The 27,793-nt window shown below is 41.3% G+C and overlaps 1 protein-coding gene across 1 annotated transcript in view; it reads right to left on the reverse strand.

The window, feature by feature from the left end:
- The window catches only part of LOC134608424 (neural-cadherin-like), an 88,427-nt gene that overhangs the window by 25,711 nt on the left and 34,923 nt on the right, over nt 1-27,793 (reverse strand). Inside the window, exons 10-25 of the mRNA XM_063451225.1 lie at nt 20,221-20,391; nt 19,461-19,633; nt 18,344-18,511; nt 16,347-16,596; nt 15,799-15,926; nt 14,427-14,613; nt 13,428-13,571; nt 12,966-13,249; nt 10,537-12,154; nt 9,770-9,860; nt 8,519-8,703; nt 7,324-7,556; nt 6,348-6,625; nt 2,549-2,763; nt 1,421-1,548; nt 565-686 (exon numbers count right to left, since the gene is read on the reverse strand). Coding sequence (XP_063307295.1) covers nt 565-686; nt 1,421-1,548; nt 2,549-2,763; nt 6,348-6,625; nt 7,324-7,556; nt 8,519-8,703; nt 9,770-9,860; nt 10,537-12,154; nt 12,966-13,249; nt 13,428-13,571; nt 14,427-14,613; nt 15,799-15,926; nt 16,347-16,596; nt 18,344-18,511; nt 19,461-19,633; nt 20,221-20,391 — 4,375 coding nt within the window. The remainder of the gene's footprint in view (nt 1-564; nt 687-1,420; nt 1,549-2,548; nt 2,764-6,347; nt 6,626-7,323; nt 7,557-8,518; nt 8,704-9,769; nt 9,861-10,536; nt 12,155-12,965; nt 13,250-13,427; nt 13,572-14,426; nt 14,614-15,798; nt 15,927-16,346; nt 16,597-18,343; nt 18,512-19,460; nt 19,634-20,220; nt 20,392-27,793) is intronic.

Raw genomic sequence — 27,793 nt, forward strand, 5'->3', positions numbered from 1 at the left:
ACATAGTCTTTTCCACAAGAAATGTGCATAGGTCCTCTTTAAATGCCTTTATAAGGCATTACAGGCTAGACAATTTATCCTCAGCAGAAGCTTCTTTTGGATTTAAGGTGTTAGAAGCTGCTTAAGTAGTTACTGACCCACCCATGGTTTCGAGGTATTTTGCTTTATCCCTACTGCTGCTTCACGTAAAGAAAAACTTAAATTTTCATTTATTACAGGAGGCTACCTAAGCACTATAATCTTAATCATTCCTACTGTACTGCCACTAAAACTAAGGAAATAATTTATGGGGAGTAAAATATCTGTTTTTGCAGATGCAGTAGATTTATGAATATTTCCACCACTTTTTTTAATCAGAAAACTAGCAGAATTTTTCTACCACTCTAAATTTGGAGGTCTTCTGAAATTTAAATTTCCATGAAAACTGGCAGAATTTACTATGAAGAAAACTGAGATTTTTTTCAGATCACTTTAATCAAACTAATGGTGGAATTTAACCACCAATTAACAAAACCTTTGATAAATAAGCTCCCAAATTACCCTACATATACATTTTTTACTTGCCTCTTGCTCCCAGGTGTCTCTCCTGAAACCTCACATGATGATCGATTGTTGTGTGTTTTCTGAGGCCCAACAGCTTCATTTACAAAGTTATGGGAGCAATGGTCGAGAGTCATCTTGACTTTCTAAGATGAAAAATTTAATTTGTTTATCAATCACTAAAAGAATGGGTGCATGTTAGGACAAATGGTTCAGTTAAATATATTTTAAATACAACATTGGCACTCACATGTGTCTATTCATATTTTTACCAGCATTCGACTCAACCTGTCTTTGGTTGGATGACTAATTTTGTAATCTTTATAAAGTAATTTATACGGTATTTATAAGGTAATTTATAGTTGGGGCAAAAATCAAGAGAACGATTAGTGAAATGTTTTAGCTGATGTGGTGGCTAATGTAAAATATACACATACAGTATACATATGTTACAATACAAACAATGTCTGGTTTTTGTTACTTAACAAAAGTTTTATGTTAGTATCTAATGCCAGATAAATATCTCAGTGGATAGGACACAAAATGTTGTTACACCATCTGATTTCTGTTTTTCAACAATAAAATAAGTAGCATTATGTTGGGTAAAAGCTGCTAGTCCTCAGAATATACTTAATACTGATGACATCTTAATGTACCATTCCTGGTTAAATACTTTGATCTTATTAATATTTCTGCCTGAGACTGCTATACCAAAATTATGTCCAGACTGTAAAGGATTTGACACAATTTCTAAAATATAATGCAAATCGACCAAAATCTTTCCATTGTCTTTACTCTAACAAATTGCTTTGCTCCCAAGAGTGGTAGAAAGTATAATGGTGATATGTAGGTAGAGCATGGGAACTATGAGTTCATGTACCTTTCCACTGCTCATAATCTCGATTGTGTGCCAGCGTCCATCTGCCATGTTTAGTTTTGTAGAAAACTGAAGAAAGAGCGTCCCCGAGCCATGATTAATAACCAATATTGGTGATCCACTCTGAAGCTCTATTTTAAAAGAAACAAATAAATAAGAACAACATTTAAAAATTACAGGGAATACACAGGGATTATAAAAAAGCTAAACTACCAGTTACACTCTTCCAGTTCATCACATCATTGGTAATGTTTGTGAAACAATGTGTTATTGTCATATCGTTCTTTCTTTTATAAGGCATTTGCATGTTAATGCTTTGTGAGTGTGAGTTTTGACACACAGGGCAGAGGCATAAGACTACGAGTGGCTGGGTGGGACTGTGAAGAGGGCTTTAGAAGAATTTGTGTGGTGAGGTGAACAAAAATAGGAGGATGGCTTAAAGTGTGAGAAGAACTGATAGACTGATAAGGATGATAGAGGGATATAAAATGACCAGCATTGGTGAAAGAAACTGAAAGTGGATGGAAAAGATAAAGGTTTAGAAATCAGACCTAAAATTAAGGGAACTGAGAAGAGCAATGCTAAAAGGAACAGGTAAAATGGACCAAGAGCGAAGATGTAAAGACAAGGTGGGAGTAGATGGGGTGACTGGACAGATCATGGCCCTGCAGGCCTGCACTTTAGTTAAGAAATATAGAAAAATAAATTTGTAAAACACACAGCACTGGCATTGGGTGTTGAATTGCTTTGCAAAAAACCCTTGCAGTCACAAATGATATTAGTTGCCTTTTGCTAATATTCTAAATTGTTCGAACTCTTAAAATCAAAGCAGTTCATGGTTGCTTGGCCTGGCAACTTAGTGCATCGATACTGCATGGACTTCTAACTTACCTTATAATTGCAATGTAAAATCTGCATTGTTTTGTTTTTTTTTTCATTTTGTTTAAATGTCAAATCTCATTTGAACTAATATACATGAATTTCATCCCTAAAATTATTTTTAAAAAATTGCATTCAAACAAGTAATGCATATCCTTCCACATCGTGGAAAAAATGGTTTTCATTTCTAATGGATATTTATAGAATTTGCTATACAATTTTCTCTCTAAGGTCATTGCATGACCTCCTCACCTACTGCAATAAAGTCCTCTGTCTTTGCGCGTGTGCTGGTTGCCATGGGACCATTAAAGAGCAAGAGGCCATCGGGTGAATCAGTAAGGAAATCCAAAGATATTTTGCTCTCGAAGCAAAGGGTCATGGGAGGGAACCATGCATAGCCCTGACCCGTGAACGAGTGCGTAGTTTGCTGACATTCCGGACCATTAAACCCTGAGAGACATTCACATCTAGAAAGAAAAAAATATGAATAATGAACACTGTATAGTGATATTGAAGTCAATATACGGGTCTCCCATAATGGAATCATCTAAATCAGGGGTGCCCAAAAGGTAGATGTCCAGATGTTGTAGAGCAATAGCTCCCATGATGCTTTGGTAGTTTGAAAACATCTGGTGATCTACCTTTTAAGCACCCATGATGTAAATGTTTAACAATATAATACAGCTACCAAAAATTATAACATAAATATTTTGCTGTCACTTGGTAACAAAAAATATGGATAAGTGAAATATGGATAAGTGATTTTTTTAGTTTGTAAGCAGATTTTTTTTATTGTATTCTATACCATATGTCCTGCTGCCATGTGAGTTACCTGCTTCATAAACTCAGAATTGCATTTCTCTTAAATGGAAAAGTTCGCTTTTCTGGAAACTACACTATTGAATAAGACACTGAAAATCATCACCTATAACTTGCATTAGCTTTTTTTGTGTTTGACACTCAATTTTCGTTCAAAATTATTATTAAACATCTAGCATAGTACATATTAATCTAGATTGACAGTCCCATCTGAAATTTACTTGTTAGACAAAAATTGAAGAATTCGAGCAGAGAAACGCCAACACTTTTAAAGGACCACTCTAGGCACCCAGACCACTTCAGCTTAATGAGGTGGTCTGGGTGCCAGGTCCTTCTAGGGTTAACCCATTTTTTCATAAACATAGCAGTTTCAGAGAAACTGCTATGTTTATGAATGGGTTAAGCCTTCCCCCTATGTCCTCTAGTGGCTGTCTCATTGACAGCCGCTAGAGGCGCTTGCGTGCTTCTCACTGTGATTTTCACAGTGAGAGCACGCCAGCGTCCATAGGAAAGCATTATGAATGCTTTCCTATGTGACCGGCTGAATGCGCGCGCAGCTCTTGCCGCGCGTGCGCATTCAGCCGACGGGGAGGAGAAGAGGCGGATCGGAGGAGGAGAGCAGGAGGAGATCTCTCCGCCCAGCGCTGGAAAAAGGTAAGATTTAACCCCTTTCCCCTTTCCAGAGCCGGGCGGGAGGGGTCCCTGAGGGTGGGCGCACCCTCAGGGCACTCTAGTGCCAGGAAAACGAGTATGCTTTCCTGGCACTAGAGTGGTCCTTTAAGACAATTTTTACAACAATTTAGTATATAGATCACTTTAGTAAATTTCCTCCAATGTCTAATTTGTACTATTCTTTGTATGATTTGTCTAGGCTGACTGCCAGGTGCAAAGGAGAGAGCTTAGAGTAATGATAGACAGGGAGTTAAGATCGAGGCAACTAGTGGTAGGATAAAGAGATGTGGATTGCTACATCTCATTTTTTTTCATTTAAATTCAGCAAAGGAATAAATAATCCGTGCAGACGGATCTCTGGCGGTACCACTGGGAGACCGGACACTCACCCTGACCTCCACAGACGACCAGGAGCAATTCCTCAGACAGCTGAACCTGCACGAGGCAGAAAAAGGAGAGACCAGAGGGGAAGGCGACTGGACGCAACAAAAAAGCTATTACGTGCTGGTTATGTCGAAGAGACAACCCCGCACTTAAGCAGGTTGCTGCCGCACTCATCTTGTGGGACTATCACAGCCTCCAGTGGCCGCAAGAATCTGCGCAGAAGAGAACTGACATAGAACACTTGCCCTAAGAGTTAGCCGCCTCAGAGTCCCTGAATTGTATTCTATTTTACTTTGGGCACAGCTTAAAGGCTCCTGTAGAATGTCCAAACACAATATATTTATTTGCATGGGGAGGTATAGAATTATTTACCGTCTACCGTCTCAATTCACCGGCGCCATTCTTGGAAGATCTATGGGTGCTACGCTATAGTGTAACACGCACGGACATGATGATCTGCCGACATGTTGGTTTTACTGCCAACCATGGCCAGTGCTAATTTGATTCTCTGATTTTTATTTATTTTACTGATTTGTGATTTTTGTTTACATTTCCTATAAGAGACAGATTATATAGTTGGCAGAATGCAAAATGCACAATATTGCCTAACTATTAGTCAAGGCAATATTTTAGCTATTTTCGCATTACACTACACTAATAGAAGCATTTTCACTTCATTTGCATCTGAATGAAAGTGACACATGGATGAAACTCAGTTCTTCTGAACCAATTTTTTGTCAGACGAATAGATTCAGACTAGCTGAATTTATTTGACGAGCACAAGTCTACTGAACACACTACTTCACAGTTCAGGGGTTGTATGATTGTTAACTGCCAATGCTGATCTTGTAGTATGTAGCGGACCTGATAGCAACCCGACTGGTTGTCCTGATTCAGCCACGTCTTGTCCCTGGAAGGGAATCAGTTATAGTACAGAGAGACCCATTTCCCACTCAGTAACCAGATGACACACAGTTCTGGGGGTACAACAACAACTTTATTGGCCATAGGCGGCTTTATACTTTCCCCATGCAAGGGGTGGAACACACATGAAGACAATGTCCCCTCCCAAGACCCTTCCCCGCCAGGGGGGCGTATAACGGAACCGGAACCCCAGTCCCTTTGTCCTCTGTTCCCTAAACTCAGTGTCTCCTCCCAGGGCCCTCACATTCCCAGATGTCCCTTTGCCCTTTGTTCTCAGGGTTCCCACCTCCGGTCTTTATCCCATGAGCCTCTGTACCTGGGAGTCCCAGTGCGGGAAAGCTTCCTGCCTCTTGGACTCCCAGTCACAGAAAGCCCGCCAAACTGCCATTGTCCCCAAGAAAGTGCATCCACCAATCTCAGGGATCCCCCCGGATGGTAACTGCCTCCGTTCGTGTAATCCCTGGGTGAAACCAGGCAAGGGAAGCAACTCCGTTCGGGACATGAATGCTCGCCCTGGCCACCATCTATACGAACGGTGGCCACACAGGGAAGCACTCATTAATTACTTCCCTTGCGGTTTCACGCTTATATTGGAAGTTGCCAATGTTCTAATTGATTGGTGTGAACACTCCAAGGGCACTGGGTGGTCCCCGTTCGGGAACCGAATGAGGTGGGAAGAAATCCACGAATGCACCCCCTAGATGGCGTCCGTCTAACGAACGGGGCGCCACCCAGGGTCAGCATTCCCTTGCGGTTTGTGGTTTTCACACCTCGTTACAAGGTGTGAACGTTCTAAGACAACATTCTAAATGAGGGTTCTTGGTGGTCCCCGTTCGGGAGTTTCGCATTGAGCCTTCCCAAGCAGGTAAAACACACGAATACAACATAATACAGGGGAAAACACAGGGAACAGTTCCTAGCAATTCACAGATAGGCAGCAATCCCACCACATAGTGCACAGTGACAAGCTAACCAGGGCGTTGGGGAAGCAGTCCACTCTGGGTGACAGGGGTGTGCACACCGCATCTCTTCTTGCCAGAGCAGGCTCCTACCTTTGCATTGCTGACAGGGAAGCCTGCTGTGCTCATACAAATGTGCTGCAGATGGCAAGTAGTTGCTGGGATCACTCTGTACACTGTGTGCACTGTTCCCTCGATCTCTCTGCACTCATTCTGTACTGATGCTGGCAGCTATGTCACGTGACCCCAATCACACCCAAATATGCAAGGACTATATCAGGTAAAGTACGCACCTGAATCCAAGCTCAGTGTCTGTGCAGGTTCCTCCATTAAGACAGGGGTTAGTTAGGTAGGAAGAGCAGGGTAGGTGCCGATACTCTCGAGAAGGACAGGAGCAGGTGGTTCGAGTGAGCACGGTGACTGAACCAAACGACATGCCTGGTACTGTAACCATCGTAGGAACATGCTTGTAGGTTGTGGAGACCACACAGCCAGTCTTGTGACTGCACTTCGTATTCTCACACTCATAGTCTCCAATATTCGCTATCTGAACACCCATTGCTGATTCTATCTATAAAGAAAAAAATATAACATAGAAATTTATTGCAATAGACATTTTTTTGTGCATATTAGGATTTTTTTTCAGTATTTCACTTGAAAATCAAATCATAACATTTTATATGAATGAGACTTATTGTGAAACCTCAAAATGACAATTTGTTCTCATTGTGCTCTCTTATCTTCTAGATGACGGGTAAAACATGACAACTCAATGTTAATCCTTTGAATAACATGCTATGGGTTATATTGGTAGTTAAGCTGTATATCAGCATTGATGGGAAAAAGAAAAAAATGAGATGGTTGTTTTGCTATAACTACACAGTGTTTAATTTTAGCTGTTAGTAACTCTAACTGCCAGAATCAAACATAACAAAAATAACTATAACAACAATAACCGCTATAGGAGATTAGCATAAAATATGCATGAGTACATAAACAAAATTCATTTGCTATGCCCCCGTACCATTATCTACTGACTCCCCTTTGATGTCACAAATGATGTGTGTTCAACAACAAAATTTAAGAAAATAAATATGTAAATTTATACAAGGTTTACATTACATTACATTACTAATTACATTAGTAATTAGGATAACACAGCATATAGATCAGATATTTCTGATGAAAAAGTCACGTCAAATATTTACTGAATTGTGACATGTCCCCAACACAGGGCTGAAAATAGAGTAAAATAAATTTACATCAGACCTTCTGTTTTGACGAAGCCACCATGCCATTGAGTTTTTCCACTGGGTAGTAGGGGGGCCCTGAAACGGCAAACCTGATATCTGTACTGCCTGTAAGTCCAGGAGTGTTCAATATGCTAAACACATAAAGACTGCTCAGTTCAACTTGAACAACTTCCGAGAGCAGACTCCTTATCTGTTCATATTTACTGACATCGTCAAGTGATTGCGCTAGAAATTCTTCAGCAGTTATACCTGGAGGCACACAGGGCATGAGAAGGGCAGTGGTTCAGATAAAAAGACATGGGATACAACATGGTTATAAAAAGTTTCACAACAATAAAACAACTAATTAATATTTCAGGGTTGAAAACAGATTTTAAAAGCTGGTTTTGATAATTTAGAAGCCATAGTGTGCAGTAAAAAAAAAACACCATTTTCTTTTATTAAGCCCTAGTAATGTTATAAATCAAATTAATTTCCCAACAGGAACTATTTAAGTGTTATATTCATGTAACGTTCGAAAGTTACTGTTAAAGAGACATGCATCACTTGATAATTATATTTTTAGACCAGCAAGCAAACACTTTTAAACATATTATACAAAACAATACAAAGCAAGAAAATCTTCAAAAAGTTCTAATGAAAGTTTATAAACATACTTTAAACTTTGTCAGGCTGCATTTTTGGACACGACTCTTAGCTAGGGGATTTTCTTCACACCACCCTTTCTTACCCACTTATCTCAGTTTCAAACCAGTCCACTAATTAAAGAAACAGGAAGTCATTGTGCAGCAGGGGGAGAGAAAAACTTGACACCGGATCCTGCTGTGCATGAATCATATTGATTAGACTTCCTTTCATCTTCCCCATCAAATGTTCCAAGGTGTAGAGATATTGTAACTGCACTTAACTGTAAATCTGGCATGTTCAGTGCACTTTTCTAGCATTCCTAGGGATAGGACACTGATTGGTTAGAGCAGTGTCACCTCCACTCCCCTGGAATTTGTGTGGAAAGCATAAGACGGAAGCAGGTAAATATGAAGAAAAAAAAATCAGTTAACTGTTACCAACCTACAGAGTGAGGCAACTGTCTCATTCAAAGCTAAAGCTTCTAAATGAGATGTTTGTCTCAAAGTGATGCATGTCCATTTAACCAGTTTGGTGCTGAATAATAAATTTAATTGGTAAAGCACTAACATTGAAGGCTTGCTTACCTCTCATCCTCACTGACCCTGCATTTTGGACTGCTTCTTCTGAGATGTCAATGACTACAATCTTAACTGTAGAGAGCACGTCTGGCCAGATGCCATCTGTCACTTTTACTCTCAGTTTATAGGTTCCAGACATGGCTCCTTCTTTCATGGTTAGCAGGCCAGAGGTTTCATGAAGGGAGAAGAGTCTATGGCAGGGGTGAAATTAAAGGAATAGAGGAATGACCAGGCGATATATCTCAAAATAAACATTTTTCATATAATCCATTGCTCATATTTATCATATTTACATATGGTGTAGTAACTATATATGGCCACTAGGGAGCATTAGCACTCACTGTAATAAATGCTATTTATTGCAACTAAATGGCCTTCTAAGAACCAAAACAACTTTGGCTGAGCAAAGCGATTTGGTAGATAGATCATGCACCTGCAGTCTCGCTGTTTAATTCTTTTCCAATTAGAAGCTATAACACTTGGGCCTCGATTTAATATTGTTGGATAAGCTTTCCAAATTATACCATATTTTGGATAAAGTTTTAAAATTATTTGAAATTATGAAAACTATTCTAATATTGTAATATTTTGATATACTGATTTATATATATATATATATATATATATATATAATATATGGAAAAATTATTTTAAAAGTCTATCCAAAAATCTTAAATCATTGGAAAAGCGTATCCAACAATACTAAATTGGGGTCTCCATGGGAAAAAAAGTTTAATGTACAGTGTTTTTGCTTTAAAAGTTATTTCCTCCTCCTCTGTCAATTAATCATACACATAAGGCTACTGTAGGCTCTAACAGAAAAGGAATAGAGCAAGAGATACATTCTAAATTAAACACACTGTGCGATAAGGGAAATTAGAAACTTGAGCACTTTTCAGGAAATCTATAGGGAGATTGCATGAGTCACAGCCAGAGGCTGGGGCTGCATAACGAACGTGATGTAACTCTTTTATGGCAGATAATTTAGCAGTGAGACTGGAAGGGCAAGATTTATCTAAACAAAATACCCACATCATTAAACTAAAGTTGTTTTGGTGTCCCTTTACCAAAGTATATATATAATTGTGTCACCACCATCACTACTCACTAATGATTGTGTAACAAGCAATTTAGGTAGCTTGTAATGTGTGAAGTGCACTTCTTAGAACTAAACAAATTAAAACATACACACGCAACATACACACGTATATATCATGTCCCTTTGTAGCCATGCTATATTTGTTTCTTGCCCATTACCTTGATTTGCCATCTATATGGTACATTTTGTTTTCCCAGTCATCTAAATCCGGTGCTAAGACTTTACCAAGGTCAAGTGATGGGAGGATGCCTGTTAAGAGATTGGATTATTCGTATAACTAGATCTAACATTTCAATCTAACCTATGATATTTTAAAAACAGGGTATTTTCCTGATTATTTTCCGAAAAAAATATAGCTTATTAAACAAATAATAAACTAAATAAATTTTTTGAAGATCACATGAACTATAAGGAATCTCTATTGCCAGTACACAAGAACAGACAACCCCTGCAAAAACAATAAAAAACAACGAAAAAACCATCAACATAAAAAAAATGAAAACTCAAGCACATTATTTTGTTTTTTTCTAATCCTTCTGCTAATTCATAGAATCAAACAAAGAGCCTAATTTCCATTAGAGATACTCCACACCGAAAGCACTTGCTTGCTGAATTGCTTTTGGGGTGTTTAGGGGGTCACCCTAGCTCCTGTTTTGTGAAAGTGCCTATTTCATGAGAAATAATTTTAATATAGACACTGTAATAAAATAATAAAATGGTTTGTTTTTTTAAAATGGGTTTTGGAAAAAACATTCCCCCCCCCCCCAAAAAATGTTCTGTTTTTATTTCTGGTTCTGCCCATCTCTAAGGACTACCTACAAGTATGACTTAAGTAAATTATACTGGTTTCTAAATAACACATGAGTCTAGTTAGTGAAATATTATTGATATGTTTGGCAAACAGCTGTCCACATCGACATGTTACCCTTGTAACTGTAGACCATGCAATCCAAATGTCCCGGCGAATGAGGATGGTCATTTTTGTCTCCAATAAGAATTGTTAACATATTAGTTGACGTCAAGGGAGGAGTTCCACTGTCAGTGATTAAAACGGGTAAGTTAAAGACCTTTTGCACTTCCCTGTCGAAACTTCGTAGTGCAGTAATCATTGCACTACCATTATGAAAGTCTTGTAGACTGAAGTCATTCACACTGGACATATCACTTGGCAGATAGAAATAAAATGGAGGTCCATTCACAACTGTATCATCATCTTTAGCATGTAGCAACACTGAAGTTTTATTCATTTGTACAATATGTGGATACTCTGTATTTTCCCAAATCATTGGGCTGTACTGGACTTCAAATTGTGGGGCATTATCATTTACATCCTGAATGCTGAAAACAATGGTAGCACTCCCGCTTAATGATGGCTCACCCATGTCAGTGGCAAGTACCACCAAACAATGCTGGGCATATGTTTCTCTGTCTAATTGTCCAGAGACAACAATCTGACCATCATTGATAACAGAGAACTGACCAAGAGGGTCAGACGAATTAAGAATCTGGTAGGAGATCTTTCCATTAATCCCAGAGTCCAAGTCAATTGCGGACACTTGTACCACCACAGTACCAATAGGAACTTCTTCCGACAAAGGGGCAACTTCATAAAAGTGTGGGTAGAAAACCGGTGGATGGTCATTTGAGTCTTCGACTTGGACAGTACAGTAAGTGGTAGTAAAAAAATCCATGTCCTCTACTTTTATTGTCAGGTTAAAAGATCTCTCATGGGACTTTTCATAGTCCACTTTTTTCCGAAGACATAGGATTCCTCGCTTCTGAATTTTATCTGTCTCTATAAAGAACTTATGGTCGTCATCTCCTGCAATGATACTAAATGTCAATAATGCATTTTCACCTTCATCCAGGTCCAGAGCATAAAATATTGCTAACTCACTGTTAATACCAGAGTTTTCAGGAATGATGGCTGCGTAAACCTTTTGAGTAAAAACTGGGGCATGGTCATTAACATCTGACACTAAAATCGTAGCTGTTCCTGTCCCCTTGAGTCCTCCTCCATCTTCTGCTTCTATAACAATCAAATATTTGTCCTCTTTCTCTCTATCCAAAGACCCCAAAACATTGTATATGGATCCAGTAGAAGGATGAATGGCGAAAAGATTCAGATTTATATCATTCTGGACATTTTTTACAATTCTATAAGTAAGTAATGCATTGTTTCCAGATTTGGGGTCATCTAAATCCACAGCTGCCATCTCCATCACAATGGTATCAGCAGGAGAGTTTTCTTCTATATACCCCACAAAGCATCCTTCGGAGTTGCAGAGAAAAGTTGGTGCATTGTCATTGACATCTTTCACGTCAACAATCACATCAGCAAATCCAGTCAAACCTTCCCCATTTTCATCAGTAGCGAGAACCAGAAAACGCCACACTGCTTGCTGTTCTCGATCAAGTTTTTTCTGAACATAAATGTTTCCATTGAATTGATCTATGGTAAATTTATTGTTAGCCCCCTGTCCATGCAGGGAATATTGAAGTGCAGTCTGATCAGCTTCTTGATCAGGATCAGTGGCTGACACCTACAAGTTTAAAAATAAATGTTTAATTTTTTTTAATGGGAATAGAACACTTAAACAACCTTGTCAAAGTCTGCAAAACAATTAGAAGAGTCTTTAGATCTCACATATTGGAGATCTCTAGGGCATGGAGTCACCAATGTAAAAGATAACTGATAGACTTGTGCACAATGAAAACATTTTTTTCGGCCAACCCACTTTGTCTTAAAATAATTTTTTTTTTTTTTTACAAGTTTCTACCACATGGTGGTTCGGCTCATCTGACTTTTATTATGAAAAAAAAAAAAAAATTCAGGAAAACAAATCAGATCAACCAAAATGGCAAGAAAATGGGCCAATGAATGTATGGCAAATACATACATACTATAAATGGTTTTCTGTCATTTAGTTCAAAGATCAAGTGAGAAAAAGTACACAAAAGAGTAGGGTCAGTAAACAATTTATATTGATATATTTTTTATTTATAAAACATATCATATATCTAAATTTTTTTTTTACTTCTCTTTGATGTAGTATAATAACTGAAATGTAAATAAAATCAACATTTAGTGGCAGTTCAAAAAAGCCAATCATCTTTTTTTCCCATCAGTCATCTCTTTTTTTTGTTTTGCACCATAAGTGAAATTCCAAATCACAAATCAAAACAAACATGCTCGTTCATTTTGCGAGTCGTTTGTTTTGTTCGTGATTAGTCTATTTAGCGGTTCTGAAATCGAGACTTTGTACGATTACCTGTTACACCTGTACATTTGGCCGAATTGCAGTTTGTAACAAAACATATCTCCATGTCTAATAACTAGTTTAGGCTGAGTACCTGCAGCACCAAGATAGGTGTTTCAGTCAGTTCCTCTGAAATGCTTTCATGATATTCACTCTGTGCAAAGACTGGAGCCTCATCGTTCAAATTAATGACATTAACGATGACGAGGGTATGGTTTTCCCATTTGCCATCTGAAGCCACCAGCCTGAGTTCGAAGTAGGTGTCTTGTTCATAATTCAGACTTTGGGTGAGAAAAATTGACCCCACTTCTGGTTCCACATCAAATATTCCTCTTCCATTTCCATTTGTAATTTGATACCTTATCTTTGCATTAGCTCCTGCATTTGAGAACACTCAATCATTTGAAAGAATTACGCAAGAATTACACAAAAGGTCATTACCATCGAAGTGATTCAAATAGTGTTACAAACAGAGTTACTTATTGCATGATGTAAACTACTTCCACTTTCAATTAGTATACACGTTTTAAAAATGTCTGAAAGAATTATAGCATACCTTCATCTTCATCGTTAGCATTTACTGTTATTACAACATAACCCACATCTTCATCCTCTCCCACACTGGTCTCATATCTCTGCAATGGGAACCTCGGGGCATTATCATTAATATCACTTACAAAGATCCTTACATAGGCGGTATCTAGGGAGAAAATAGAGCGCTCACAGTAATTTTGGTAACCGACAGGTCTTATTTGTGAACTTAATAGGTACAATTGTTATAGTGAGTCTTCCTACAATAAGGTGTTGTTCGTCAATAATTCCCCCAGTCAATACAAACTGAGTCGATTTAGACGGAATAATGGTACCGGAACTAGGTTATATATATCTACAAACTGCTGAGTACATGTTATTATTATTTTATTATTTATATAGCGCCGGCAAATTCTGTAGCGCTGTACAATGGCATATGGAAACTTTACACTATGTATTTACAAACACTCCAGTTTGCTGAAACCTGACTATTCTCTTTAAAATCTGGTGAATTATAATTAATAAGAAAAGTAGTAGAGTGTTGCCCTGGAGCGCTAGGGTGGAGGTCTGTTAACCCCCAAAGTACATCAAAAGTGAGAAGCCACAGGCTACAGGGTGTAGGGTGAAGAATTATTAATTTATTCTGGTCCAAAGGACAAAGCAGAAATACAACATTTTGGACGTATATGATTAAGGCCTTTACAACTAAAGCGTCGTAATTCTGTTTTGTCCTTTGAACCAGAATGAATTCATCATTCTTCACCCTACACTGTGCATCGTGTGGATTCTCATTTTTTACATTATCAATAAGAATTCTCTTAAATTTGGGTGCCAAATATCGCAGGGTCTCTGGTCCTAAAGGGGACTGACACATTTTGGTTATGTAGTCAGATATGGGTTCTGAAAGATTCTAAATGTCCACTCTGGACTCTGGTGGACTGAACTTAAACATAGATGTCTACAAGAGATCACTGTCTGATGATACAATTTTAAGCACTTTGGATAGAAGCCGCAATATGCTCACCTGTGTTAGGGTGGCCTTGAATTCCAAGACGGGCAGATTCAGAAGAATCCTGAGACTGAATTTCAATAAGGTACGATGCTTGCCTCTCCCTGTCAAAAGATGTTCTTGTAAATATGACTCCAGTTTCATGGTCAATTGTAAAACAGAGGAAATCTTCATTGACATCTTTCAGTATAAAATAATTCACCTGCGTGTAACAGAATGGTATTTTAACAGTTGACTGTGCTAGTAATAGCAAATTTTTTTATAAATATACAATGACATTCTTTGTTTAAAATGAATGCAATTCAGCACTGATTGTATCTTCATTTCTAATATACGTTATGAAAATGTTATTAAAATTTGAAAAGGTCTTATGTAGTATTAGAAAGCACTGTATGTACTGTAGATTCCGTTGGAGAGTGGCTGCTTGCAAGCCTGTTTAACCCCTTAACCCCTTAACACGTCATGATTCCCTTTTATTCCAGAAGTTTGGTCCTTAAGGGGTTAAACCATTTGTCATTTTTTTAAATGGAAAATTAAGGGAAGGAGGGGTGCTGTAATTTAGTACAAAATACTAAGAGGCTTGCAGGCACTTTGCACAGGGAAATAAACTGATAATCATTGCATAGATAACAAATAAACTGAGACATTTATAAACACTAGTATGGCCAGTGGTGCAACATGCACCATAATTAATTTAAAGAGAAGTAGTCTATTATTTAGCTATTTTTTAAATTTAAGATATGTCCATAATTGGCTATGCAGTGTTTTATGAATTAAATTACCAAGGATTGGTAAAGAATTCTGTGTTTTCTAGATCAGCAGTCTGTGGGTCAAGGAAAGATAATAGACTTTTGTAGATAAGAGAGAGGTCTTGTTTGACCTGTAGATATACACCCAATGATCGCTCAGACAAGTACACCTATCTAGTAGGTGCTAGAAATTCATTGTGCCGCAGAACTGCCTTAATTGTTCTGTATCATGTATACAACAATTCTCAGTGACTTTGCTCCATGCTGACGTCATGAGAATCATACCGTTCCAGCATCTTTGCAAGCCACACATTAATATTGAGAACCCACATTCCAGGTCACAAGCTCTCAATCGGAATCAAATTAATTGCGTGCTGCGTTTGTGGAACCGACTTGCGATGATACATGTTTTATGGAATGATACAGTGACCTGCTGGTGGCCTTCATTTGGAAATTGGAAGGTACCGTAATAGCAATTAAGCATAATTTAAATGATTCTAATTGAAAGTCCTTTGTTGGCATTTCTGCATTTGCATCTGTTATTAAGCACATGACCACCAAGAATAATATAAATATGTTAATAATAATAATATTATTCTGCTATGAACACCTTATAATTAAAAAAAGTTATCACAAACCTTCCCATTCTGGCCAGAGTCTAGGTCAGTAGCCAACACCTGGACTATTGATGTTCCAACCTCTGCTCCTTCTGGCACGGTCACCTCGTAAGCAGAAGATGTGAAGAACGGAACATTGTCATTAACATCTGCAACCAGAGATACAAATTGTGTTAGTAAATAGAATCTGCTGGATTCAACTGCAAGGGTTAGTGGTGACACAGCTTGGTATGTCGTGTCATATATTTTAATATATGTTAATATCTTGCCCTATGGGTTGTCCCCATGAGAACCCTATAAAAGCCTCCTCACATGATAATCTGGCCCTTACCCGTGACAACTCACTCCAAGATTCCTGAGAAATCAACGACTACATTCAAATACCCTCTCAGCCACTTTCTACCCTTTAAATGTTCTCACACATCCCAAGACACTGCCTACTCACCATGATAATGTAAAAATATTCCAATTCATCGTTTTAAAGTAAAAACATGAGATATCGATGTTTAGTGATGTCCTCAGTATTGCCATCAATACATTGGATTGTGGTATATAGTTACAATTCTTACCAGTAACGTTGATGTGAACAGTTGTAAATGATGCCAGTGGGACAGTGGCAACATTCTGGGCCCTAATTTTCAATGTGAAATATGTATTTTCCTCATAATCAAGAGGTTCCGCTATTAGTACATACGCCGATCCATCTGCTCTATTAGGTTTTAAGTAGAAGCGAACAGGGTAGTTTGTCTCAGGAACAAGACCTTCCTCTATATTGTACGTAACCCTCGGATCACCAAGTGGTGACGTAGCCTTGATGGTCTGAAAATGATAAAGAGATAAAGGTCAGAATATGTGATGGTAAAGGCACTTAAACAGTTAAAATAATACTTGTAAAATGAGCTTTTTGCAGCGTTATTTTGATTTTTAATACCGCTGTTTGCTTTTTTAAAGCCTTTTTGTCTAATGAATGCCTCAATTTAATGTTGTTGAATAAGATTTTCAAAATTATTTAATATTTTTGGATATTATAATTGTGTACTATTTTGATAAATGTATATATTTTTTGACATATGACATATTTTCGATATTTTAATATGTTGAAAAAAATATTTTAAACGTTTATTTAAAAATATTAAATCATTTAGAAAGCTTATCCAGCAATATTAAAGGGACACTATAGTCACCAGAACAACTACAGCTTATTGAATTTGTTCTGGTGAGTAGAATCATTACCTTCAGGCTTTTTGCTGTAAACACGGTCTTTTCAGAGAAAATGCAGTGTTTACATTACAGCCTAGTGATAACTTCACTGGCCACTCCTTAGATGGCTGTTAGAGATCCTTCCTGGGCCATGTCTGCCTAAAATGCATCCAAACATTCAGTATTTCCTCCCTCTGCATGCAGACACTGAACTTTCCTCAAAGAGATTCATTGATTCAATTCATCTCTATGAGGAGATGCTGATTGGCCAGGGCTGTGTTTGAATCATGCTGGTTCTGCCCCTGATCTGCCTCTTTATCAGTCTCAGCCAATCCTATGGGGAAGCATTATGATCGGATCAGGCTACCACTTCTGATGATGTCAGCAGACTGTTTGTTTTTCTCAGTCTAACAGCATGCAGAGTTACAGCTTCAGACTTGAATACATTAAGTTTTTTTTACTATATTTATGGAGGCATGAGGATGATGGTGGTGTTAACACTATAGGGTCAGGAATACATGTTTGTGATGGCCTTAATCAGTCCTGTACTTACAGGGAATCAAAGTTAATAGTTACATTTAATGAAATAAACATGGAACTGCACATGTACATCTTCAACTCACTCTCAAATTTAACTTGCTAAATGAGATTACAGCATCTGTGATTCCAGAACTATCACCCCCCGTTACCAGAATCAATCTCAGGCTCCTGAACTATCACCTCCACTACTGTCAGTACTCTGTTACAATGCTAGGATCAACCTGTGATTCCTGAACTATTACCCACTGATACTGTGCCAGTATTAACATCTCATTCTAGAACTATCACCCCATGTAACTGTGCCATAATCAACCTGTGATTCCTGAACTATCACCCCCTGTTACTGTGCCAGAATCACCCCAGGATTCTATGACTATCACCCACTACTCTCAGTACTCTGTTACAATGCTAGGATCAACCTGTGATTCCTGAACTATCACTCCCTGTTACTGTGCCAGAATCACCCCAGGATTCTATGACTATCACCCACTACTCTCAGTACTCTGTTACAATGCTAGGATCAACCTCTGATTCCTGAACTATCACCCACTGATACTGTGCCAGGATTAACCTCTAATTTGAACTATCACCCATTACCTTCAATACAATGTTATTGGGCAAGGATCACCCATTGATTCTATAACTATCACCTAGTACAATAAATACACTGTTATTGTGCCAGAAGGTGTGTGAATTGTTATTTTCATTTTCAATATAATTACATTGTTATTGGGGTTGAGTAGCTCACAATTTGATTCCCAGCATCCTTTGAAGGTTGGCAGAATGACTTTGTATACAGGCTACAATGTTGTGGACCTATACATACCACAATCTTTGAATCCCTGGTTATGTTTTCAGGGACGGAGACCCAGTATTGCTCTTGCTCCCACTGAGGAGGCTGGTTGTGCACATTCGTAATGATCACTGTTAGTTCCACACTGCTGCTCCGATTACCCCCATCTGTGGCTATAATGAGTCGAGAGATCCGTGATGTCTAGGGCAAAAGAAAACAAATCAGTATTACAGATTTATACTAACACATATTCCATATTTTATTAGTTTGTAAAATTGTAAAGATTGATTGAGAAATAATGGAAAAACAAAACAGTTTGAAGTCTCTTATTGATGGCAATAAGAACCATCTATGTTGCTCTTTACCTGCTGAGCTATGATAATTCAGTTGGATGTTCATTCATGGAACTATCTACTGGGTCATTTATAGAACTATCTGCTAAATCATTTATAAAACTATCTGCTGGCTCATTTATAGAATTATCTGCTTGAGCACTTACAGAACTATCTGTGAGGTTAGAAATATACGACATACAGAGTTACGTAAAGAACTAACCGCAGTATCATTTATAAAACTATCTGGGAGATCATTTATAGAATTGTCCATGTGATTATTTATAGAACTATCTGCTGGATAAGTTATAGAACTATTTGTGGTGTTATTTAGAGAATTATCTGCTGGGTCATTTAGAGAACTATCAGCTGTGTCTTTTCGAGAAATATCTGCAAGGTCACTAAAAGAGCTTTCTGCATGGTTATGTATAGAACTGTCTGCTGAATTATTTGTAGGACTATCTGTTGCTTATTTATAATGAACAGTGTACACACTGGATTCAATAAAATTTTGAAATTATGTTACATTATAACATTATGCTATATTTTCTGATGGTTGGCTGTTAATTATAAGCACTAGATGGGGCCACTGATCTAAACAAAAATATACATAGAAATAGAAAAATATGTTCTCAGTGGAGATGAATATAGACCTGTCCAGTATCACTCTAACTTTTTGTGCTAAATTGAGTTAAGCCACAATTTAATTGTTTCAAACCCAAATTAACATTGTAAAGTAAATTCGATGTGCTTGTTTCAAACCCAAATTAACATTGTAAAGTAAATTCGATTTGCATACTAATAGAAGTTTCTCCTACCTGGGAGATAGGATAGTTCACATACACCCATCCAGTGCTGGGGTTTATACTAAAGTACTCTGGACGCTGCATCACCATGCTGTATGTAATGACGGCATTTATACCTTGGTCATCGTCCAGAGCAGCAGCTCGAAGGAAGCTCATTCCCACCGCTGTATCCTCCCGCAAAAAGTCTATAAGACAGGAAAATGCATTTATGGGCAGGTTACACATAAAAGTTTATAAATGTACATTCTTGGTGTGTTTAAAAACAGTGGCTGATCCAGGCGGCCAGCAGCAGGCCAGATGTTCCCCATGACAAGATAGGAGAATTTATATCATGCGACCATGTCCCCAAATACTTGCATCGAAGTTATTTGAAAAAAAATGCCAGGGCCACCACTAATTAAGCTGGCAACACATACAAGGAACAATGGGGCATTTAATTGTCATGGTTTCATAGCAGTGGTTAAGTACCTAAATGTGTGTAGGTATTTGTCCCTCTGCATCCACTTGTGTTTAAAAATTACACAGTTATGGATATTCTATGAAGACCAAGTGGAGTACAGGACATCCAATATGAGGTGTCCAGAGTAACACAGTCCTGGAGGACAGTCTACTTTGAACACCCACCGATTCCATGGTTTTACATCATCAATGTAACAAGACCTTCTCCAGCCCAGGGACCTGAAGAATAATCATTGCATAATGTTAAATCCTGTAATGCTGAATCATAACTTTTTTTTTATATATATATTTTAAGAGCCAGGGCTTAACTCACACTGGTAACGACTGTTTTCAAATTTAGGATCGTTATCATTGACATCGGCAATTACAATGGTTATCTGGCAAACACCAATTAATGGCTCTTGACCCTGGTCTGTGGCAGTCACAGAGATTGTGTATTCTCTTTGTTTCTCTCGGTCAAAACTCTGTAAAGTGGTTATAACACCTAGAAAAAAATAAGCTTGTTAGCGAAAATTATTTTACTAAAAAAAAAAGAAAATTGCATTATTATTGATACGAGATGTATTTTTTATAAGTTATTGACGTGCATGCAGACTAACCATATCATGATAATTGAAATGAAGCCCATGGAATAAGCAAAGCTAGGTGGAATGGGCCTTGACAGAGCTAGGAGGCAGGCCTATGGAGGAGTGTCACTTGATTGGTCAATTGGTAAAAGGGGAGTGGCTTAGTCATATAAATATTCACCATTTTAAAACTGGGTTCCATTTTAATTTGAAATCTTTACCTGTTGTTAGCTGTTGCTGGCTTCTGGTGGGGATTTTTTCTTTTTTGTCTTACAGATGGATTCCGTGGCTGAGAGTGATATGGCAGCGATCCTCGAGGGCGTGAAGGCAGCAATCCGGCAGCATGGCACAGCCTGGATGGAGCAGCAGCTGGGGGCAGCACTGAGCATGGCGGGTCCATCGGCGGCGCCGGCGCATAGGACTTCGCGCCGGACCAGGCCTCCACAACGCTTGAGCCCTGATGCCGGTGCTGGCGCGGTTAGGAGTCGCAGCCCGTCAGCAGGCAGGACAGGGACCTGCAACAGGGGAAGTGGCGGCCGGGCTAGGATCCGCGGAGGTAGCGGCCCGGGGGCGACCACGCACCAAGGTCGGCAAGCAGCATCTGAGGTGTGCGGTCAGGACAAGATGGCGCCAAGGAACACAGCGGCAGCGGGCTCGTTAACAGCAGCGGGCCCCGTTGGGAGCAAGGAGCAGCTTGCAGGACGGAGTAATCGCGGTGAGTCGCCCCCTGGGGCAGTTAGGGGAAAAAGGGGTAAAAAACAGGGGTTGGTGAATGAGGCCCTCTTAACTCGGTCAGGTTCCGCTGATGATGGGGCAGCCAGTAAGGGCTTGGACGACAGGGGACAGTCAGCACCTGCCACCCATTCCAGGGCAGGTAGGGAGGCACCCAGAGCACGCAGCAGGTTGCAGCAAGCAAGGGCTAGGCCGCAAGCACCCCTTCCATTAGCGCAGCGGCCGCAGGTGACAGGCAAAAGGACTGCTCATAGGGCGCTGGTGACGGGTGGCGGGGTCACAGCAGGCAGTGGCATGGCCCCCTCCGGAACTGGCACAGAGATGGGGCGCTGTAGGCCGACAGATCAGCGGGTGGGCAGGGAAGGCCGCACTCCGGAGAGGTCGGACAGCCCCGTTAGTTGGCGCAGAGACAGGGGGGGTGATAGGGGATCTCGCCACCGCTCCAGGAGTAACCGGCGGAGCAGGCAGCGCAGTAGCAGCGGGGAGTCTTCGGTTGGGCGTTACCGTGGCTCACCCGTTCGGGGACCTGTCTCGCGGGGGAGTGCATCTAGGTCAGCGAGCGGGGGCTCTCCAGACAGGCGAGACAGGAGTTCTTCCGGGGACAGGTGTGGCCACAAGGGCCGGCGGGCCAGGAGTAGCAGTACGCATAGAAGCGCAAGGGTTGAGGTTAGGGAGGACTTGGGTTCTGATGACGGCCTCCCCAGTTGTGCTTCTTTCGTTCACAGGTCATTGGAAGTCGGGTCAGCGGGCCGCAGGAGGCCTCGGGACGGCAGAGATTTTACAGCAGCATCGCCAGGACCATCGCATGGCGGAGTTCGGGATGCAGCCCCAGGATCAGCAACACCACGGGGTTTGGTCGGTGAGTTGCACAGTACACCACACTCTGGAGATTTATTAGAGGGTTTAAAATCTTTCCTTACATCTTGGAGTTCAGATCTGGATAAGGGGGCTTCCTTTAGCAGGGCTTGGTTGCCAGGGTCGTCGGGTTTGGGGTCGGGGGTGAATCCGGTCTCCGAGCGGATGGGGAGCGGGGCAGGTGAGTTGGCAGCAGCGTCAGCAGGGTCAGTAGCCACAGAAGTGGCGGCGGAGAGGGACATGCTAGTGGGGGAGATTCCGGATGCAGCACGGCAGAATGTACACGTGTCGTTTGCGGGTCCGCTAGGGTGTCACCTTAAGGTGGAGGTTAAGGAAAGGTTGTGGAAAGGTGAATTTGTGGAGATCTTCTCCCTTCTGCCTTTAGATGAGTACCTAGATTTGAAGGAAGAGGACAAAAAGGACGCTAAGAAAGAGGAGGAAGAGAAGCGGCGTAGGTACAGGAAAATCCCGAAAACTTTCGGGAATTGGCTACGAGCCTTTTGCATACTGGCGAGTGTGCTGGGGGAAAAGGCCCCTGAAAAATGTTCGCAATTATTTTGTTACTTAGATGGGGTGTGGGAGTCTTACCGCACTTATGGGGGGCTAGCCTGGTCGCGGTACGACGAACAGTTTCGCCAGAGGCTATCGGTTAATCCAGGAATGAGGTGGGATCAGATGGACCTGCCGTTATGGATGAAGCTGATGATGTCCCAGAAGGCGGCTCCCTTTCAAGGGGGGGCTGGCGGCGGTGCCTCTTCCACCTCGTCGGCTGCGCAAAGGAAGGGATTTTGCTGGCTCTTTAATGAGGGCCAATGTAAGTGGGGTGCCTCCTGCCGATTTAAGCATGAATGCTCCGGGTGCGGTGGGGGGCAGGGTTACAACTGGTGTTTCAAGCGGGGTAAGCCCACAACAACTAGCTCGGCCGGAGGTGCTTCAGCACCATCCGCTGCCGCTGGGTCGGTCACCGGTGAAGGTAGACGCGATGCTACCGTGGCTAAACAGCTATGGTAAATGAGAGGACGCTCGTTTGTTGTTTGAGGGATTTATGAAGGGTTTTATCATTCCCTTCCGGGACCGGGTGGTGGCACCTCGTTTCCGTAATCTGCGCTCAGTAGGCGAACATCATGATGTAGTGTGTGAGAAATTGCTTCATGAGGTTCGCCTGGGCCGGATGGCGGGACCGTATAAGGAGCCTCCGCTGCCTGACCTCAGGGTTTCCCCTCTAGGCTTAGTGCCAAAGAAGGAGGCTGGAAAATTTTGCCTTATCCACCACTTGTCATACCCGAAAGGGTCATCAGTCAATGATGATATTGACGGGGCTCTCTGTTCTGTTTCCTACGCATCATTCGACCAGGCAGTCGAGCTGGTAAGGGAGGCAGGACGCGGAGCGTTGTTGGCTAAGGCGGATATAGAAGCGGCTTTCCGCCTTTTGCCCATCCACCCAATGTGTCACCACTTACTAGGTTGTTTTATTGATGATAACTATTTTGTGGACTTGTGTTTGCCCATGGGATGCTCCATCTCATGTGCGTACTTTGAGAAATTTAGTACATTCGTGGAATGGGTAGTGAAAAAGGAGGCGGGCACCAAGTTTGTGGTCCATTATTTGGACGATTTCTTGTGTGTCGGGCCGGCCGGCTCAGACGCTTGCCGTTTCAGGTTACGGTGTCTTGAATGGGTGTGCCAGGTTTTTGGGATACCTCTGGCTCGCGACAAGACCTGGGGCCTGTTACTTGCCTTAGTTTTCTAGGACTTGAAATTGACACGGTCGCCGGGGAATGTAGGTTACCGGCGGATAAGTTGGAGTCTCTACGCGACGCTATTTCGGAGTTGCGTGGGGCAAGGAAGGCGACACTGCGGGCTATACAATCGTTGTTGGGACGGTTGAATTTCGCTTGTCGCATTATTCCGGTGGGGAGGGTGTTTAACCGGTTCCTAGCCAAAGCCACGGCGGGAGTGCGGTCACCTCATCATTTTATTAGAGTCACCGCTCCGATCAAGGAGGACTTGGGTGTATGGGAGACCTTCCTGAAGGACTTCAATGGGAAGGTCTTTTTCAGGTTAAAGTGTATCGAGTCACCCGAGTTGGAATTCTTTACCGATGCTTCAGGGAGTGTAGGTTTCGGGGCCTACTTTGCGGGTCAGTGGTGTGCGGAAAAATGGCCCGAAAGGTGGGCAGTCAGCCCGCTGATTCGGAATTTGGCCTTTCTCGAGCTGTTCCCGTTGGTGGTAGCACTCTCCTTGTGGGGCCAGGTCTTACGCAATAGGAGAGTGGTTTTCTTTACAGACAACATGGCTGTTGTGGAGGCTGTGAACAATCTGTCAGCGTCATCGGTCCCAGTGGTCCGCTTGCTTCGTCGGTTTGTTTTATATTGCATGCAGTTGAATATTGTTTTTCATGCACGTCATGTCCCTGGTTTCTTAAACGTAATTGCTGATGCTCTTTCTCGCTTTCAGTGGGAAAAATTTCGGGCGGAAGCTCCGAACGCGCAAAGGGAGGGTCTGCCATGTCCGGATCAGATGTGGCGGCTCGGGACCTCTTGCTTGGAAGACTGATCAGAGATTCGTTGGCTCCGGGCACGTTGTCGGCGTATAGTAAAGTGTGGGGAAGGTGGGACGAAGCAGTAGGCTGTACAGCGGACGTGGTATCGGCAAAGGTACGTCTCGAGACTTTATTGTGGTTGCTCTGCCAGCTGTTTGCAGGTGGGGCTTTCCCGGCAGTGGTTGGCTGGAACTTGGCAGCATTGGCGTTTCTCTTCAAGCTCCGTGGGTGGGAGGATTTGACAAAGTCGTTTATTGTGCGACAGGCAGTTAAGGGTTATCGCAAGGGGAAGTCAGTCCATGACAGTAGGAGGCCGGTGTCTTTCACGATGCTTCTACAGCTACTGGGGGTCCTGCCAAGTTTGTATTTCTCGCTGTTCGAGGTCTTGCTATTTAAAGTGGTTTTTGTATGGGCCTTTTTCGGGGCATTTCGGGTGAGTGAGATTGTAAGTGGGAGTAAGCTTAGGCAAGGGGGTCTTCAGTTCGAGGACGTGGCCTTGGGGGTAACAGAAGTAGCTATTCGGCTACGGCGCTCGAAGACTGATGTCTTTGGGAGAGGTCGGACGATTAAGCTGTCTGCTATACCTCAGGTGGAGGCTTGCCCGGTGGGCTGTGCTAAGCGATATGTGGAAATCCGCCCAAAGGGGCGGGGTTCATTCTTTCGCCATGCGGACGGCTCGGCGTTGTCGAAATTCCAATTCACCAGGGTCTTTAAGTTGGGTTTGGAGCGTTTGGGCATGGATCCCACGCAATTTGGCACCCACTCGTTTTGGATCGGGGCTGCTACGGAGGCGGCGAGATTGGGCTTGGGGGACGAGTTGGTTAAGAAAATTGGGAGATGGGAATCGCTTAGGTTCCGCTCATATGTACGCCCTGATCTTTTAATATAAACCAAGTTGATGTTATGGCGGTACAATTTAAGTTGGCCCCGTGGTTGTAAGTTATTTCTTTTCATTTCAGGTGGAGTCGCTTGGATAGTAGGCCACTCATATGTCTACTGGGCTGAACGGAGGGCTGCAGTTCGGAGACAAGGCACGCAGCTCGGCTTTCCGTTGGATGTGTTACGTGTGTTGTGGTTTGGTTATCGGGGTTATGGTTGGAGAGATACGTGTTTGGATTTATTTCGGAGGATAGGGCAGGGGGAAGTCCCCGATTTCATATTGTTCTACACAGGGGGGAATGATTTTGGGTTGGTCCCGCAAAGGGAATTAGTTTGTGGGATTAAAAGGGACTTGGATAAGTTGAGGTCTTTGATCCCCGGGGTTGTTATTGTTTGGTCGGAAACGGTACCGCGTTTCCATTGGCGTCATGCGAGGGATTTCGCAGCGATGGCAAGATATAGACGCAAGTTCAATAAGTTGTTGCCAATTTTTATTAAGAGATCTGGGGGGGGTAGTAGTGCGGCACAGGGAGCTGGAGGATATGTTACCGGGATACTTCCGGCGTGATGGGGTTCATTTGTCTGAGGTGGGTTTGGATTTTCTTAATTTGGGCTTTCAAGATGGTTTGAGGCAGGCTTTGTTTATTCGGGGTGGGGGCGCCCAGGAGGCTTGAGGGGTCAAGCTCTGTGCTGTGGCGGGGCATGGTTTAGTTTAATTGGGGGTAGGTCGGTTTTTGGTAAGTGGGATAGGTCAAGAGGAATACTTACCTTTAGATTTGGTGGTAGGTTCGAGCTCGGCGGTAGCTACGAACCTGGGGGTGTAGGGGTGTCTCGGTATGCCCCTACACTGGAAATGGATGCCCTTGGTGGCTGGGACAATGGTGTAGGGGTGTCTTGGTATGCCCCTACAGTGGAAAGGGATGCCCTTGGTGGCTATGTTATGGTGTAGGGGTGTCTTGGTATGCCCCTACTGTGAAATGGGATGCCCTTGGTGGCTATGATAATGGTGTAGGGGTGTCTTGGTATGCCCCTACAATTGGAAATGGTTACCCTGGGTGGCTGTGTTAATTGTTTATGTTATTTATGATATGTTACATTGTTATATGGTATTATGTAAATATGTTTGAGGTCATTGTCTGGGTATTTAGTTATGTTAATTGGGGGAATGTCTTGTCAAATATTGGTGACAATGACCTCTTAAATTTTATATCTTATTTTATATATATTTATGTAATTAATAAAGCCGTGGAATATTTTTGCCAAATAATCCTTGTGTCTGTGTTATTGGAGGTTAATTGGTTATAACTGGAATAGGCCAAAGAGACGACAATGCGCATGTCATGGCATTTGACAGTGAAATTAAGTTGAGATTTACTGTGGAAACAGGCAACTAGAAATTATACATTTAGAACATCACAAAACACAACAATTTAAATATGTACATATAGATCACTAAGTAAAAAGGATTCAGAAGCAATTTGCCACAGATATGACTGTTAAATTATGAAGGGGCTACATTGCCATGAATTTACCGCATGCCGTATCATTCATAAATACAAGGCACACAGCAATTTCAACACCATTTTCACAATTTTAATTTAGTTAATGTTTCTGCAAAAATGTGTTTCAACTTGGTCGTCCGAATCAAAATCCTTTTAGTCCTCACCTAAACTAATCGATGTGTCCTGGATTCACCTGTGCAATCTTACTGGTTGAAGGAGACTCCACAGTTAAGTCCAGGATGGATCAATTTGTTCGAGTGTGGATTAAAAGGAATTGTACTCCATTAATAGGAATTTGGACAAACCTGTCAAAAACAAATGTTTACACAAGTCTAATGATATTTATTCACTATTTAAACACCCATGCTCTATTAATATATCTTAAAACCATTAAAAATTAGAGGTATATTCGTTAAACATCAGTTTGCAGTGAATTGAATACTGAACTAAGACATTTAGGTAAAAACAGGTAATTTCAAATAATCCTCCAATTCAGTATAGTCACGGCTTGGCCATCTTAGCATAAATTTCACAAATGAGGTAGCCATCTTTAAATTCCCATTTTAAAACCTTAATTCAAATAACATGATATCAGCAGCCAATCAGAGTGTGATTTGCAGAGTAGCTTCTAGCTTACCACTGTACAGGAAACTAGTCTTGTACGCTCTGATGGTGGTTTGTGCCCAAAATGCCTAAAGTCTACCTGAAACCTTTTATTTATATATTATATAAAAATATTTAACAGATTCAAATACGGTTAATAAAACGTATAGAGTATGTGTAACGTGATAGTCCATAAGCTATTTTTGA

This window comes from Pelobates fuscus, chromosome 4, assembly GCF_036172605.1.
Source record: "Pelobates fuscus isolate aPelFus1 chromosome 4, aPelFus1.pri, whole genome shotgun sequence".
In the NCBI taxonomy this organism is placed as follows: domain Eukaryota; kingdom Metazoa; phylum Chordata; class Amphibia; order Anura; family Pelobatidae; genus Pelobates; species Pelobates fuscus.